This window comes from Akebia trifoliata, chromosome 10 (genome assembly GCF_017979445.1).
Source record: "Akebia trifoliata isolate Shusen 1 chromosome 10, ASM1797944v1, whole genome shotgun sequence".
NCBI classification, from domain to species: domain Eukaryota; kingdom Viridiplantae; phylum Streptophyta; class Magnoliopsida; order Ranunculales; family Lardizabalaceae; genus Akebia; species Akebia trifoliata.
The window spans coordinates 444,220-460,601 of NC_141384.1; the positions used below are offsets into that span (position 1 = coordinate 444,220).

The 16,382-nt window shown below is 34.3% G+C and overlaps 2 protein-coding genes across 5 annotated transcripts; both read right to left on the bottom strand.

Annotated features, from left to right (window-relative positions):
• Positions 1-1,079: 1,079 nt before the first annotated feature.
• Positions 1,080-9,765, bottom strand: LOC147392545 (uncharacterized). Of its 2 annotated transcripts, XM_086456135.1 has the most exons (13): positions 9,592-9,679; positions 8,249-8,282; positions 7,609-7,713; positions 7,023-7,135; positions 5,481-5,635; positions 5,296-5,384; positions 4,674-5,214; positions 3,704-3,823; positions 3,075-3,319; positions 2,802-2,884; positions 2,342-2,453; positions 1,664-1,738; positions 1,080-1,585 (listed from the first exon to the last, which is right to left on the bottom strand). In XM_086456135.1, exons 3-13 carry the CDS (start codon positions 7,633-7,635, stop codon positions 1,394-1,396), a joined length of 1,752 nt encoding a protein of 583 aa, XP_086312261.1. In that variant the 5' UTR covers positions 7,636-7,713; positions 8,249-8,282; positions 9,592-9,679; the 3' UTR covers positions 1,080-1,393. The 2 variants fall into 2 exon arrangements, with proteins under 2 accessions (XP_086312261.1, XP_086312259.1); XM_086456133.1 differs by lacking the exon at positions 8,249-8,282 and having other exon boundaries at positions 9,592-9,765.
• Positions 9,766-12,306: 2,541 nt separating this feature from the next.
• LOC147392546 (plastid transcriptionally active protein) lies at positions 12,307-15,099 on the bottom strand. Of its 3 annotated transcripts, none has more exons than XM_086456139.1 (5): positions 14,976-15,099; positions 14,017-14,184; positions 13,169-13,317; positions 12,908-12,953; positions 12,307-12,793 (listed from the first exon to the last, which is right to left on the bottom strand). In XM_086456139.1, the coding sequence occupies exons 2-4, from the start codon at positions 14,149-14,151 to the stop codon at positions 12,911-12,913; spliced, it is 327 nt and encodes a 108-aa protein (XP_086312265.1). In that variant the 5' UTR covers positions 14,152-14,184; positions 14,976-15,099; the 3' UTR covers positions 12,307-12,793; positions 12,908-12,910. The 3 variants fall into 3 exon arrangements, with proteins under 3 accessions (XP_086312265.1, XP_086312264.1, XP_086312263.1); XM_086456138.1 differs by having other exon boundaries at positions 12,884-12,953; XM_086456137.1 differs by lacking the exon at positions 12,307-12,793 and having other exon boundaries at positions 12,855-12,953.
• Between the last annotated feature and the right edge of the window lie 1,283 nt (positions 15,100-16,382).

The following is a 16,382-nucleotide window of genomic DNA, read 5'->3' on the forward strand; positions in this document are numbered from 1 at the left end:
AATTATTATCTCAATTTTATAATACCATATAACTTTGGTAACCCACCAGGGGTTAGCTAAGATGGTAAGAAAGTGATTGGGTTGCTCCCCAAGTTGTGATTTCAAATCTTTATACACACTTCACAGTAAATGTAGTTACTTACTTGTTGTAAATCGTGCGGCCTCAGGGAGATTAGTCCCACTAAAAGGTGGGGATACTCCCTGGGTTTCCAAAATATATATATGTATATATTTGTTCAAACAATTTCAGCAGTTGACTTATTCTCAATCATTTACTTATGGAAGAATCCCCATTTCGTGCATTGAATATGATGAAATTCTGATTTTGGAACATTGTTCATTTTAATTCCCAAAACATGCTTTTACAATGAATTCATCACTTTTATAACCTACAAGTAGTGCAGGTTTTGGGAAAATTCCCTTTACTTATTTTCAATTGGAGTATAGTAAGTAAAAGTTAGGGTGCCAATATAAGTTCTCTAAATCAATGTGTAATTTAGAGTTGCCACCTAGGACTTCTTTAAGATTAATGAAAGTGATCCAAATGCCCTCATATTCATCCTGAAGCCGAAAGCCCCTGATTTTCTCTCAAATCCAGTCGTGGACTCTTTCTTTTTTAAAACTTTAATCCTCAAAAACAAGATATATATATATATATATATATATATATATATATATTTTTGTCGAGAAGTAGAAGGAAAGAAATTTGGATTGAAAATCAAAGACTTCTACATGATATTAAGACCTGATTGTATGGGTTAAAAATAGTTTACCCTAGAAGTTAGCAACTCGAAGGCAACATATTTTTAAGATGAACTTGGTCATCAATCTTATGATTCTCTCTCATTCAATCTCAAATATCAAGAACAATAGAGGATTTGGTAGAAAACTATAGGTTTTCTACAACACATTGAATATGATGGATTAAACAAGATTAAATATGTTAAAAATAGTTACCCTAAAAGTTAACAGCTTGAAGATTCTGGGCGTAAAACCAAGGACTTTGATGATGATGATGATGATGATGATGATGATTTTCCTTAATTCCATCTTACCCACCAAAACAATGTCTCTATCGATTATCTTTAAACAAAAATTTCCATAAATGACTAGAAGTCTTAGTTCTGATTCACACTTTAGATTTGAATTTGACATGGAAAGTATTGGATTAATTAATAACTCAAAAGTCAAAATTTAGTTGGCCAAATCATCACCGAATACAACATTGTCATGAAGCAATGGATCAAAACTGGTTAATATGTGATTTGCAAATAGGGCAGCCCGATTGACACCTTGTAATCTGGTTTAATTCTCCAAAATTTTCATTCACAAGACCCTTGTGATCCCCTCCCTTAGAGCCAGATTAAGTTTGAGGGGCCTTTCAACATGCCTATTAATCGCTCTGGCCCTCACTATCACCATCACTCATGCCATGGCTTTCTTCAGAATGACTAAAACCATTGGCTAGTTCTTCGCTCTCTTGATCAGTTTCCATTGTATCTTCAGGTTCCTCATCACTCTCGTCCTTGTCCTCATATATAATGGGTGTAATCATGCTCACATCATCCGCCACATCGTCAGAAACCTGTCCAGAACAAAATAGCGTTAGAAGTTTGACAGCCCCTTTTACCCCATTTACGAAAAGCTTCACAGATTCACTTACCCCTGAAAAAAGGTAGTCCAAACAACTAGATAGCTCAAGCGCTGACCGAAAGGTTGAAACTCTAGATTCGATCATCTGTAGAAAAGCATAGTAGATACCATAAGGAATTATAAAGGTGACTGAAAGATGATGCATAACTAATAACTCTGACCATGGTAGTTTCATTCCATTTCGGAGTGTTTGGACCGAAACATTCCAGTTTTTAAACATACTGAGATTAAACAACTATTATCTTTCGAAAATTCGAATGTCTCACAATGTTTCGTGAAACAATACCTAAACATATGGGTGTACTATTAGGCCACGGGTATTCAATACTGAAATAAACATTAAACAAGCATTATAATTTATAAAATTCATTTAATCAAATAAGACAAACTTTCCTCGCAATATATATCCATCAAATGAAATTTTCAAGGCCCCTGAAGTTTGTTTCGGAACATTTCTAATACGTCTTGATGTGGAAAGAGTGCTTTTTAATTCAACTTTATTTAAACACTGCAAAACAATATCCTGGATTTAATTAAAGGCCAATGTTTCAATGCAGTCAGAATATTAAAGGCCAATGTTTCAATGCAGTCAGAATATGGAACAAAACAAGATTTTAAACTTTGGTTCTAACCATGTGTGTATTTTACTTGCTTTTAAAGTATAACCAATGTAGTGTATGATTCAGACCTGATAAATGGAGTTGAGGGCTAGTAAGGAAGATTCTTGAGACATTATACCACTTGCATGTTGAACAAGCAAAATTCTTAGCCATGGAAGAGCACAAGCCAACAGTGCACCCCTGTTGTAAAAATGCACGAATAGAAAACAATCAAACACAATATTCAAACTCTCAAAAACAATATCATGGAAATCGACATGAAGTTTCTATTTTGGTTTTAGGCTCATATCAGACTTTGAAGGAGTAAGAAAAGTGCTTATGGAAAATGTGAAAAAAAAGAAAACCTCTAAAAAAGTTCATGGGCTTGCATCAACTAACCCACAATGTCAGATTAGAGGAAGCCAAAAGGCTCCTTTCTACATCAGAAACCTATTGCACTTCGGCCCAACAAGCTCCGGCCCCTCCGAAGAGAGTAAGGAATGGAGCTTTCCAACCTAATCAACCCCACTAGACCAATGGGGATTTTACCTTGATTGGATGATAGAAATCAAGGAGTCCAAGAGCTTGAGAACATCTGCCGAATTCAACTGTGCGGTTGAGTTTGTAATAACCTGCAATGAAGCACAATATCATTCTGATAGCAAGATCATAAACATCAAGTGTTGCATTTTTAAACATGTGCATACTCACCCCTTAGAACATCATTGAACAGAACAAAACAGAAGACCCATTTTAAATATAGGGCTTGTCAACAGATTGTCTGGGTGGAAAGACAATTTAGAGGCAAAGCAAACAACATACCTTTTCATCTTGAGTGTACAAGCACTCTAACAATAATGCACGATCATCAGCATGTAGTGCTTGCTTAAGCAAAACATGAACCGAATCAGCACTTGGGGGCTTCACATCAGGAGAAGATTCCTGATTTCTAGGGGGGCTCCTAGCCTTGTCATTATCAGGAATGTTTAGATTTGCAAGCTTCTCACCCATGGTTGGCTCGTTCAAATCATCACTGATAGGGGGACCCTCCATAGTCTCCGCATGACCTATCCAAGTTCACATTGGAGTAAATCCTGAGTAAGTGCACATTCTTTTTTTTAACATCAAGAAGGCATCTAACATACCCATTAGGTAGAGCACAGTGACAATGGACCAGCATTAATGGTGGCTCACAACGGAGATTTTCCAATTTAAAAATGAAGCAAATAAGGTGACCCTAGCCATTTAAACTAGAAACCTGTTTTTCTCGATTGATCTCAGTATTTTTGCTTTCAAGTATAAATGGATTGATCCATTTGTTATTGGATTTCACCATCCATATTCTCAAACCCAGGTTTTCCAAGCATGGATATCACCTTCCACAAACTCAGAAATTTAATAATAATAATATTACTAAAAAAAAGAAAATCAATACATAAAATTCACCTTACCAGCATCAAAACTTTTTAAAGGAATTTCAAGGTCTGTATCAGATGCTGCTCGCTTGTTTTTCCCTTTTTTCTTTGGGGTTGTTTCTATGTCCAGATCATTAAGTTCCATGATTGAGTTTTCTGCAATTAGCATAAACCTAATTAGGTGTGAAACGAAATTAAACATATACTAGATTCACATACATAGAATGAGGTACAACATGTAACAAAGATATGATTATAACGCATCTTAACCAGTGCATTGAACTCTAACACAACAGAGTTATTATTGGAGAAGAGAGTATGAAAATTTGCAAAGATGACATTGATATTTTTTGAGAAAAAACTAAGATGAAAACATAGTTGCCTATTTATTACCTTATAATTCTTCTTTTGTGACATATCTCCCAACCATGTTAGAGGTACCCAAACAAATATGATTCTTTCCTCAAAGGTGAATCACAAACTACAAATAAAATTTTAGAGGGATCCAGAAAATAAGGAGTGCCAGAACCAGCACCAAGCACCTTCTCAATGTATATTTTTTTTTGAAAAGTAACTTCTCAATGTATATTTTGCAATGAACTCTAGTAGAACCTTCTCTTGATCTTGGATTAATGCATTCATTAGCAATGATAACTCCATCCAAAATTTGTCAACCCTTCACAAAAGCACTTGGAAGTATACTATATCCAAATATTTAGAACATGAATGATTTTTTTTATGGGTAAGTTGGACTTGGACCCACGATCTCAAAGTTGCTTTTCAATTTGTCAAACCAACTGAGCTATGGGTCTAAGCCCAATTAGAACATGAATGATTGTTAACTACATCTGTGGATATGCAACTTCTCTGTTCCTAGATCGTTAGGAAAGTTGTTTACTTATTTGTAATGCATAGGACAAGACATCACACCCCAAAAAAGAGAGAAAAGAAAAAAGAAAAGAAAAGAACAACAATAATAAATAAATCCTAACTAGTATGGTCATACCTTCGGCTCTGAGATCCCCACTTTCTTGACTCCCTGTTATTGTTTTTGGAGTCTCATGTGTAGCAGTTATGAAAATATCCACCCCTGGATCAGTAATATCTATGTCACTAAACTGAGGATGATCTGCGGAACCATAGGCAATAAGGACTGACACACGCCCGTTTTTTTCCAAACCATGTAATCTAGCAGTGATAATAGAGATACGACTCTTCTCTGCACTTCTATTTTCCTGGTTTGTTTCTGCTTTAATAGATTTAACTGTGATTCTAGTTGGGGTAACCTCCTCTTGTAAAATGGTCTTCAAATCCCACACATACGCAATTCCGGACTCTGAAACTGAGAGGATGACCAAACCCTCTTCATCCTTGCAATAGTTCTTGCATTCTAACATTACAGGAGGATGTCGCAAGGGAAGGACTGCTCCAGCAGTTACTGATTTGGTATTAGAATTGCACTCCCACACTTGTAGTTGCTTATCATCAGGTCCCGATGAAACAACAACCTTGGCACCATCAGAGATAGCAATATACTGGACAGGTTTCTGTAATTACAAGCTTCAAGTGAATTTTCAACAGATCAATAAGAAAAAAAATAAATAGATGATAACATTGAAGTAACTCACCGAATTAGCTGAGAACTTGTGAAGCAATTTTTTGTTTTCAAAGCTGAACACCTGTATCTTAGCACTTCCAATGGCAAAAAATTTCTCATCTGGCATGAATATCAAGCCTCATGTTAAACAAAAAGTAAATAATTGTTAAGAAATCAAGTTAATAGCTTATGGGAGAACATGATATGAGTACTCACCACAAGAAACGGCTAAAGAAGAGATGGCTGTCTTGGAAGCCTTGAACTTTCCAATAAGTTCGCCAGTTTCAGAATCAAGTTCAGATGCCATTCCATCAGTACCAACAGTATCGATTGTACGACCTTTATTGGCAAAACAAAAACCCGTAGTTCCACTGAATAGATACGGGAGAGAATATGTTACACAAAGAAAGATGGAATATTACAAGTTCACGAAGAAGAATTAGAGATTATATTAAGTCATAGATGAGAGTACTACAGGCATCGAACATGAACGTTCGAACCAGATAATGCTAGGACAAAATTCAGGTCATCTAAGGTATTTTTCAGGTAGACCATAAAGATGCTTCACAAATAGTTTAACAGAAAAATGGAGCACACGCAGCAGTCTAAGACAAGTTATATTCAACAGCCCCCACCAAAGATGTCTCCTAGGTGAAAAAATTGGAGCTGAATGGACAATAACAATCCAACATATTGATTATCTTTCTCGATTATTTATTTATTTATTTTTGATAAATCAAAGATCTTTATTGATAGCATGGTTGAGGAGACCATGAAACTAAGAACAAGCAAGGAAAAGAAAGGAAAGATAACAAACACACAAATCGACCAAGACACACCAAGAACAATAACCGGCTAAACAACAATACTACACACCCAATCCCACTTGGTTATGAAGTCTTCGAAATAAAGCCCCCTTGAATCATCAAATACCTTGCTCCACAAAAAGATAGTCCCTATAATAGAAGAAGTAATGCCTTGAACCGAGGACTCTTTCCCCTCAAAGGCCCCAAGATTTTTCTCCTTCCAAATTTCGCAGCAAATTGCAAACGGAGTGATGCTCCAAAGCTTTATCTTAAAAGCAGAGAAACTCCGCACTATGTGTAGCCAACCTTCTTTGTCGATTATTTCTGGAAGTACATTTTGCACAACAGCCCTATCTGATAGAAAAGGATCCCATGATCCTGTACTGATTTTACCTGGGATTGCAAACCCCAAGTTTGTCAGTGTAGAATGGGTCTAATTTGTATTAGTGTCAATGGATTTATTTTGTGTAAAACTAATTGATAGGGCCTCATTGGTAACTGCTATAAGACCTCAGGAATGGGAACCCATGGTTATGAACCCAAATCCATTAGCATGGATCATTTTCTTTTCCAAGGAAAATCCCCTAGCATATGAAAGAATGGAAAAGAGCTTTTATTGTTGTGGAATGGTAAGCCTTTGTATCTTAATGCATTTATTTGATTTATTCGGTTACTAGAACGGGATCCCCATATGGGGGCAATACATTAGATCCTAGAAACTTATGATCGGCTGGTCTGGTCAACCTTTGACCTAGGACAACTTTTGGAATGTTTAGCATCAATCTCAAACATCCATAAATCCAAGTTAAGTCTAGAGGTGTGCAGTTGGTCAAGTCCTTACCATTAGTCTGACCAATACTTCAGATGTTCTAATAGATATTGATTACAAATACTACTGATATGAATATCGACTAAATGTACTTAATGCTGCTGATAGATAAGATCAACATACCCTGGGTGGCATCCGTCAACTGCCCACATCTTTTCACCAGTGTAAACATTGATGACCAAAATGCTACCAGAATTTGTTCCAAGGGACAGTAACATAACACGTTCTTTTTTATGCTGAAAAATCATTCAGTCAGAAATAATCCAACTACACATATATACTACATAAAGAAATCAAACAGCAGAAAATCCATGCACCTAAGAATCATGGTGAAAAAGTTGGAGTTTGGTAATAATTCGGTAAGTGAAAGAATTAAAAAAAAAAAAAAGGATCAAAATTCAGCAAATTCGGAATTGGGAAAATCAAGAAAATTAGAAAAAAAAAACATATTGTTGATTATGAAAATATAAAAAATGTATATTTCATATATTAACTATAATATTTTTTTTTTAAATGACAAGATTTCATATTACAAAAAATGATTTTTCAAATTAAACATAATATGAATCATCATTTCATATGAAACATAATATAAAAAATGTAAATTTTTCAATGTTCACGAATGAGTTGGGATTAAATTGCCGATTAAAAGTACTGTGACATGTTTAAAAAACAACACCAGCGATTTTTCTCACTATGCTTAGAATACCTTCTTTCTAACGAAGTGACATGCCATACAAGAATAACTAACATCGGAATCCCCATCCTGGTCCTTCCACTCAGCGAAAAGATCTCCATTACCTGTGTTCCATATCTGCAATTAAAAAAGTCAGGTTGTCAAAAATAAGCTAGAAAGGGGGAGTGACTAAAATCGTTAGCTTAGATGTATGACTCACACATTTTAAGTATTGTACTGGAAATATATCAATGCTGCAATAAATAAATAAGGGTCCCGTTCAGCAACAAACATTTTGACAAACATTTTGGCAAAACATTTTTCAAAACATGGGTTAGAGGTTTTGGAATGGGCTGATTTTTGGTGAGGATGATCTCTACGGTGAGGAGATCATCCTCACCAAAAATCAGCCCATTCCAAAACTTCTAGCCCCAGTTTACAAGTTGAAAAATCGTGGACCGTCCATTTTTTGTAAACCATTTTTGATGAGGTTAGAAGTTTTGGAATGGGCTGATTTTTGGTGATGATGATCTCCTCACCGTAGAGATCATCCTCACCAAAAATCAGCTCATTCCAAAACCTCTAACCCATGTTTTGAAAAATGTTTTGCCAAAATGTTTGTTGCTGAACATTTCCCAATAAATAAACCTCCTGTTTTTAATTGCACACTCACTTAGTTTATCATTTCAGAAGATAGAATCTTCAACCTATCCATTTTTAACAAAATCTTGTTAGCTCCATTTTGCTTAATATCCAACAAAAAAAGGGGGAAAAGAAAAAAAAAAAATATCTACAAATGGCCATACTCAAATTTTTTTAATTTGAGTATCAGACAGAATGGCCCCTGCAAATTGACAACTATGTTTTAAAAATTCTAACTTATGTACTATATAATATAGAAAGAATGTATACAATAAATTGATACTCATTCAGATCATATAAAGTACATATACTCATCATTGTCATCTAGACATTATCAAAAGTATCTCAGAAATAGAAACAGTCAAATGATAACCGAAAATATTCCTTAATTGAACCCCAATTAGCAATTAATAAGCTACTTTAATACCTATCAACAAATAATGATAATAAGCTACATTAAAATGACAAATACAAAAAGTATTTGAACAACAACTTAAACTAAAGATTTGCGATTCATTAAATAAGTCTTACTCCTCCATTCTACTTTTTCCATAGCCAAGTCTTCTGTAATTGAAAATTTTAAAAAATAAAATAAAATTGTTCAAATAATTAAAAAAGAATTTAAAAAAAAAAAATGGAGTGTCCTTACCACATAGTTAGTCTCAAATGGGCATTTTTTGAACCTTCTACAAACTTCAAATTGAATATAAGCCATGTTATTTTCATCAAAGGGGGAAGTGCATCCTAGGTTCAGACCACTAGATAGTACACAGCGCGTACACAACATGTATCCTTGAGATCATCTACCAGGCCGGAACCCAAGGAAGACCGCATCTTTTCATTTGGATAAATTACCCACATTGGCAGTGAAGTAGTAATCTCAAATAAATGGTCTAAATTCCTATAAACTTCAAATTTCAATCACCCAATCAGAGAAAACCCTCAATGTTCAAGTAGGGGTTCCTCAATAAATTAAACGCTGAGGGCAAAGTTATTGAAAAACAACTAGACATCACACAGCAATAGCTCAAAATAATATTTCTAAAAAATTCAACCAAACTAAGAGCTATACGAACTAGTTGGTGTCAGCTAAAAGGATCTACTTCTGCCCTTCAAACCTTATCTAGGAAAAAAAATTAAGCAAAATTTCAATCAACCCAGAAAGCATATCCTCAATTTCAAACATGGGTTTGCTTTTCTGCCAACAAATTTCAACAAAAGATCAGTTTTTTTTTTTTTTTTTACAATGATAACCACTATATCACATGGGCACTTCTGAAAATAGAATCAAAACTTTATTTTCGATCAAAAGTCATGAAAAATACAGAAAATTAATTAAATAAATTAAAGTTATCAGTTAGAGAGAGAGCATACTTTAACAGTTCCGTTTGGAGACAAAATAGCGAGGAAATCACCTTCAGGGGTGAAGGAAGTGATGAGAGATTTCAGTTTTCGTCTTCCCATGGCAGCAAAAGAGAAAGAACGACGAGTTCTACTCCTATACCAAAACCAGGGTTTAGTATGATTTTAGAACTCGTTCGACACCTAAACGACCCGGGCGCGTCATCCGAGTCAATGATCTGAACCTCGCATCGCGTTGCCGACTTGGACATTGGAGATGACTCGACCGAGTTTTATGTGTTTGATATAAAATGATTAACTTAGGCGGTATATTCAAAGGTTTGCATTACGAAAATTAAGATTTTTTTGCATTATTAAAAAAAATTACATTTTTTTAAATTATATGAAATATTTAAAATTAATTAATTAATTTTATTCAATCCATAAATAATTAATTTTTAACCATTTAAATATTTTTATTATTTATACTAGTATTTGGTACGTGTGCAACGCATGCAAAAGCTAGGATTTATGTATGATAAAAATATTTTATAATTACTTTTTAAAAAATTATTTCTAAAATCGTAAGATGATTTAATTTATATATATATATATATATAGAGGTTGAGTTCCATTAACTCAAGAAATAACACAAGATCTTGATGGAGTAATTACAAAATCTAACAGTTTTAAAATTATTCTCAAGATAAGTATCATTACGATATGTATTGTTGGGATACGCATAAAATCCCAACCATTGGATGTTGTGCATACATGATTGGGATTGTATATTATTTCTTGAGTTATATTTTTTAAGTCAACGGAAAGCGTCCCATACGATTAGAGAATAAGGTGTTTATTTATTTATTTATTTTTTTTACCCCCTTAATCCAAAGAGGATGCTCATGCCCTGGTCACACATGAACTCTAGTATATATATAAAATAGAAATCGGTCTGACGAAATTGAATCACAGTTGGACCGACCATTTAAGCAAAATTTGGATTGGATATCGGTTCGACTAGTGATATAACAAGTCTTGTGGTCAATCATTAAAACCAATCAATTATTGTTTTCGGGCATTTTGTTTGTTGGGTTTGTGATGATTCAAGGAAGGTGGGCCAAAAGATGGATTGGATTAGTGACCATGATTGGGTCATAAGAGGTTTGTTTGACAGGGTCGGGTCCAATACATGATTGATCACTGACTTGACTAGAGATGGTTGTTGGGAGTGCTAACAGGAGCCATTCGGATCAATGCAGTCACAAAATGGATCAGGTGTTGGTTGGATTCAGATAGAATTAAATATGGTTCCAACTATGAATTCAATTAAGGTTTTTGATTCATATTATTGGGTCAAAACCATTGGTCTATGCTGCATGACCTGTTTTAGATATCCATAACTTGGGAGTTCAATCAAATATAGAATCGAAGCGGTCTCAATTTGGATCTGATTGGAAGTGGGTTTTATACAACTTGATATATAGATTTGGATACAAATTATTTGGGTTAGAATCCTAGTTCCAAAAGGGCTTTAAAAAGGGTCAGATTGTTGCCTCAAAGGCAGTTCAAGTGATCTCCCCTTACCAATCAGTCCTCCTATTGATGGAACCAGAATTTTTTTTTACCATACCAATTAATTAAGAGCGTTTGACTCTCTCTCCTCTCTCTCTCTCTCACAATGCATTGTGATTTAGGATTAATAATTCCCAAGAAAATAAACACACTTTTCTAATGGATTCTTTACATGACTCCACCATGATCCATAGTTGTTATATTTTCACTCACCCTATATTCATGATATGTTTTCATTTTTTTGTACTATTTATATAATTTGACTATATTATTGTTGTTACTATCCCACTCACCACCTCCAATTAGTTACGACAAAATAATTATTGATCAATATAACTATTACCAATTAAATAATCAATATATGTTTTAATGATTGAAGCATCTTCTATTTTGAAAGATTCAAATTAATTCTATAATTATAGTAATATTTTAAATTTTTTTAATCATTATAATATTATTGTTTCTATTTGTAATACTTAGTAATAATTCATTATAAAATTTATTTTTTAAGACATACATGACTAATAGTTATTTAAGAAATAAAAAATACTTAATATGATAGATTCTTTATGTGAGCAGGGTTTCAACATTTTGAGAGGGACTTGGAGAAGGATTCGCTTCAACAGAGCTAGAACAAGTTTTGAGAGTGTGAGTCGCACCCGTAACAAAAGGATTGGGTCACAAAGACCCCATTCCCATAGAATAGGAGCAGTATCTATGTGACTCGCCTTAGTTGGAGTTCAAAACATCAGCTAACCAAACTTTTTTCTACTTTTGCATGCAATCCTATGTGTTAATCTCCAACTAAGAGGTACCACACAGACACCGTATGTTGCTATAGGAATGGGACGTCGCTTTGGATTGCAACTCATTACGTAAATACCATTGGTTGACCCAAGGTTGATCCATATTATAGGGTCCAAACCATTGGTCTACTTGGGAATTCAAGCATCAATATAGAGCAGGAGTTTGGGCCGAAGCGGAATCATCTGGGATCTGAAAAACCCACCCGAGTCAGAGATTTGGGTATTAATATTGGAACAAATTATCTTGGGTTAGAATCCTGGTACGAAATGGCTTTAACCAGGGTCAGATGGAGGGGATTGATGTTCCTAAGATGGTTCAGTATTCTTTGCAACTAATTGTTGACAAGTGAAAGGCATTATAGTTGGCTATGGAACAAATGGTAAAGCTAATCAAACAAGCCACAGAGAATCAGATATGAACCATCCCCTCACAAAATGAGACTGAAAAGCTTTCCTGATTTTGAGATTTGTATGTCAGGGAATTCTTTTTGGGAAACAGTTCAAGTGATCGGCCCCATATCCGCTGCTGTTATACATCGTAATAGCTTATAAATCCTTAGATTTTGAAAATTCTTGTGGGGGCAAGCATGGTTTCTAAATTCATCCAAGACCGAGACGTATCATCCGAGTTAACTCGGTATCGAGGCTGAACAATACAAACGCGCAAGTCAGTTTTTTGACCGAGATTTAATACCTTGCCTTCATTTTTGAAATTTTTGGACGAGACATCTCAAACGTATTGGAAAACTCGTCTGAGACGACTCGGTATCTGGCATGGACGAGACGAGACACGAAACTGAGTTATAAAACCATGGGGGCATGTGCCCCCACTGTAAATCCGCCCTTGGTCTTGCCTATATATTCAAAGGAATGTACAATTAGCTGCAGCAAGTAATTTTTCTGGGAAAAAAAAAATGAAAAATGAAGATTGTGAGTTGTATTACCAAATATAATCTTAATTTTCTTACTAGTCAAAAGAAGCCCTTTCCAAGACAGTTCAGACAGCGTTGCACCCTGAAACACCATGAGAAACAACCCATCAAACCACAAAACAAAGGTTAAAAACCAAAAGACACTTTAACTCTGACTTGGAAATCAGTCAAGCAACGTTTCGGGTTTTTCAAGTTAAAAAAACTGAGTTCATTTGAATTAGAACATTTTCCATTACTTCATAGAGCTTTGAAGTATCTGTGCCTAGTAAATATAACAGAATGGAAAAAAAGGCTAACCTGTTTCCTTCACATGTAGGGCAAAGACAAGGGTTTATGACAATAGGATCATATAAAGGTGACCACTGTATGGTGGAATTCCCATTGCATAACTTGCAGATATAGAACCCTTTTCCTTGACAAACTCCACATGGTGAAGCATATTTTTTCTACATAAAGGGAAAACAAAAAAAGAATATTAAGACAGCATAACGAGATAATTTACAATCGACTCGAAAGCCGAGTTAATTTGGGATAGTTATTTCACAAGCTAGTCCAGCAAGTTTCTTGGATTCTCTTCGAGCATCTTTGGTGATGAAACTTAAATTGTTTGTCTGAACAATAAACAGATGTATACCCGTGAAACTAATTCCTATTTTCGATGGAAGATAACCGAAGAGGAATTTCATTTGAGGCAACCAATATGCACTTTGGAAGTGGACAACACTCAAATGTTATATAAATTCCCCAAATTCGTAGGATAGTATAAAGCAAGTTATGATACAAAAATTTCGAGTACAGTTTGGATTCTCATTCAAAAATACAAAATTTTGGAAAAAAAACGACGATTTAATAATAGAGTACTAAAAACAAGCAAAGTTTACTGAATCTTTGAATAGTTGAGCAAGCCATATAGTAAATTTCTAGGAAATATAAACTTCATGAGTTATTGGTGATTTTTCTAACAATGCTCAAGTCTTGACACATCTCAATGAATTTCCATTGTAACTGTTAGACACCGACAGGGCCAACCTTAACTCAGTCAATTTTCCCATGCAGCCCAATTTGAAAGTGAAAAGCATAGAATTAATCTCGAGTGTTGAACATTCTTTTCAAATATTAGATTTGGAGTAAAATGAAGATATTACCAGTTTAGCTTGAGAAACAGCTCGGAGAGTGCGAATGGTTACAGAAGAAGCCAGAGACAGAGTGACCACTCCCCCAAAGAAAATAGCAGCAGCACTACCCACTGCACGCAATGGCCAAGGGACACCACCGACCATTTCCGTTTGTCTTTTAACTGACCTTACTTTACACTGTTAAGAACATCATAAGAGAATGGTTAAAAAGCATGAAAAATTATGTAGTCCGCTTATAGATATCGTCCATTGGGAAATCACACTTTTGATCCATAATTTCTTAAGCGATAAATTCTTGGATTAAAATGTAACCATTTGAGCTATAATAGCCAACTATGTATAAGTTACCAATTTATATAAGAATCAAACCATATCAACTAAACAAAATAAATTATATCATCAACTTCTACACCATTCTAATTCATAATCTGGCATAATTTGTAGGTGAAATCCTTGAAATCCAGACTATGTAACTTGAAAAATCTATTGGGACCAATAGTACAAAATTCAACCCATTAGATTTTGAACAATGTTGAAGAAATTTTTATGTGACATATTTCAACAAATCACAAATCTAGTTAGAAAAAGTAATCAGGGAGGGGCAGAATAAAAATTATATTGTAATATAATGACAGCCCATTGAAGTTTTAGTACCATATAGCATTAAAATTGGATTCATTTTTTTTTTTTTTTTTTCATATTTGGGTGAATTAAAGATTGCATAAACAAACACAAACAAGAGAAGTGTACATCCATGTATGTAAATAAAGTCAACATTCAGATTTAACTAATAATAAAAAATAAATAACTATAAATGAGAAAGAAAAAAAAAAAAAAAAAAGAGTAGATTATCCAGTCCTTTTAAAAGATTAAAAAAATTAAAAAATTTAATACATGAATAAAAAATGGGGGGGAAATAGAGGGGGGGGGGGGGTTTGGAATAGAGGAGAGGAAAGAATGAGATTTACCAGTTTTGATAAGGGGATTCAGAGCTTAGGAAGGTGTACGGATGTACCCACCATTGCAGCTTCTATCCACAGAGCATGACAAAGCGAGAGAATGAAACCCTTCTTCTTTCAACTAGGAAATTTGACCTGGTTTCTTAAAACTCGAACGAATCCGACTCGAACTGGGAGAGTCAAAACGGACTCCGGGGTCATTGAGCGAGTTTTCCTTTGTAAAGTTGCTATTGGCATCTCAACTTCTACTTATCATACCCCAATTAAAAATAAAGAAAATAAGTGAACGACTGAATCCCTCTTATTTATTTTTATTAGATTTATATTTTTTGAGTTTAGGATTTGATATGAACTTTAATCAGCGATCTAAACAACTACTGAAATTGTTTGAAGGAGGGTTATAATGTTTTGTCATGTTGAGATTATAATTTGAACCAAACCTTAGTAATATTTGAAGGGTTTGTTTTAATTTTTTTTTTACTTAGGATGTGATAAATAATTTAAGAAATTGGGGTGCAAAAAGTAAAAGTTGGAGTGTCAATAGTAGCTCTCTAAAGTTTTTGGGTGATCCATAGACCTCCACGTTTTGGCAAATATTTGAGATACACCCTAAACCTCAGTCTACCCTTGATTAGGGATGTCAATGGGTCGGATCAGTATTGATTTGGTGTCGATCCAATAAGGATGAGATTGGATTCGATAAGTTTAGGATCTCAATATTATGATCCAAATCCGATTCATTAACAATCGGGTCTGAATAGGGCCAAACCTGATTGTATATACATAATATAAATAAACTTCATATATCTAAATAAATATACAATATAATTTATATACTTTCTAACACATTATTAGATTGGGTCTTAATTATCAGATCGTGACATGGTTGATTCATATATGATACAATAAGATATAAGATCAAAATCTTATTGGATCGAATCCTTATTAGAATCCAAAATATCGATTCAGACCAAAATATATCAGATTCAGGTCTGATCCAATCCATTGATAACCCAACACTTGAGATTTTATCTCTTTAAACCATTTGAGTAATATAGAACTTTGGGAAATAAAATGCAATGGATTTTTTTTTTTTTTTTTCCAAAATTTAAGATTCTTTCTCCTTCAACGACAATAGCAATGTAACTTTTTACTAAAAGCAACAGATTTTTTTATAGAAAAATTAAGAATGATCTGAGAGGGAGTTTGAAGACAAAGTGACATATAATACAAAATGGAGTCATGGTTTCCTAACTACACACACACACACAAAGAATCATGTACATTTTTTACACGTGACTGACAATTGCACATCACCATAAATATGTGTAGTTATGGTGATATATATTTGTGTATTCTAAGAAAAAAATCTATGTTTTTATGTAGGGGGGGCAATTTGGTTTCGGGTTGATTCGA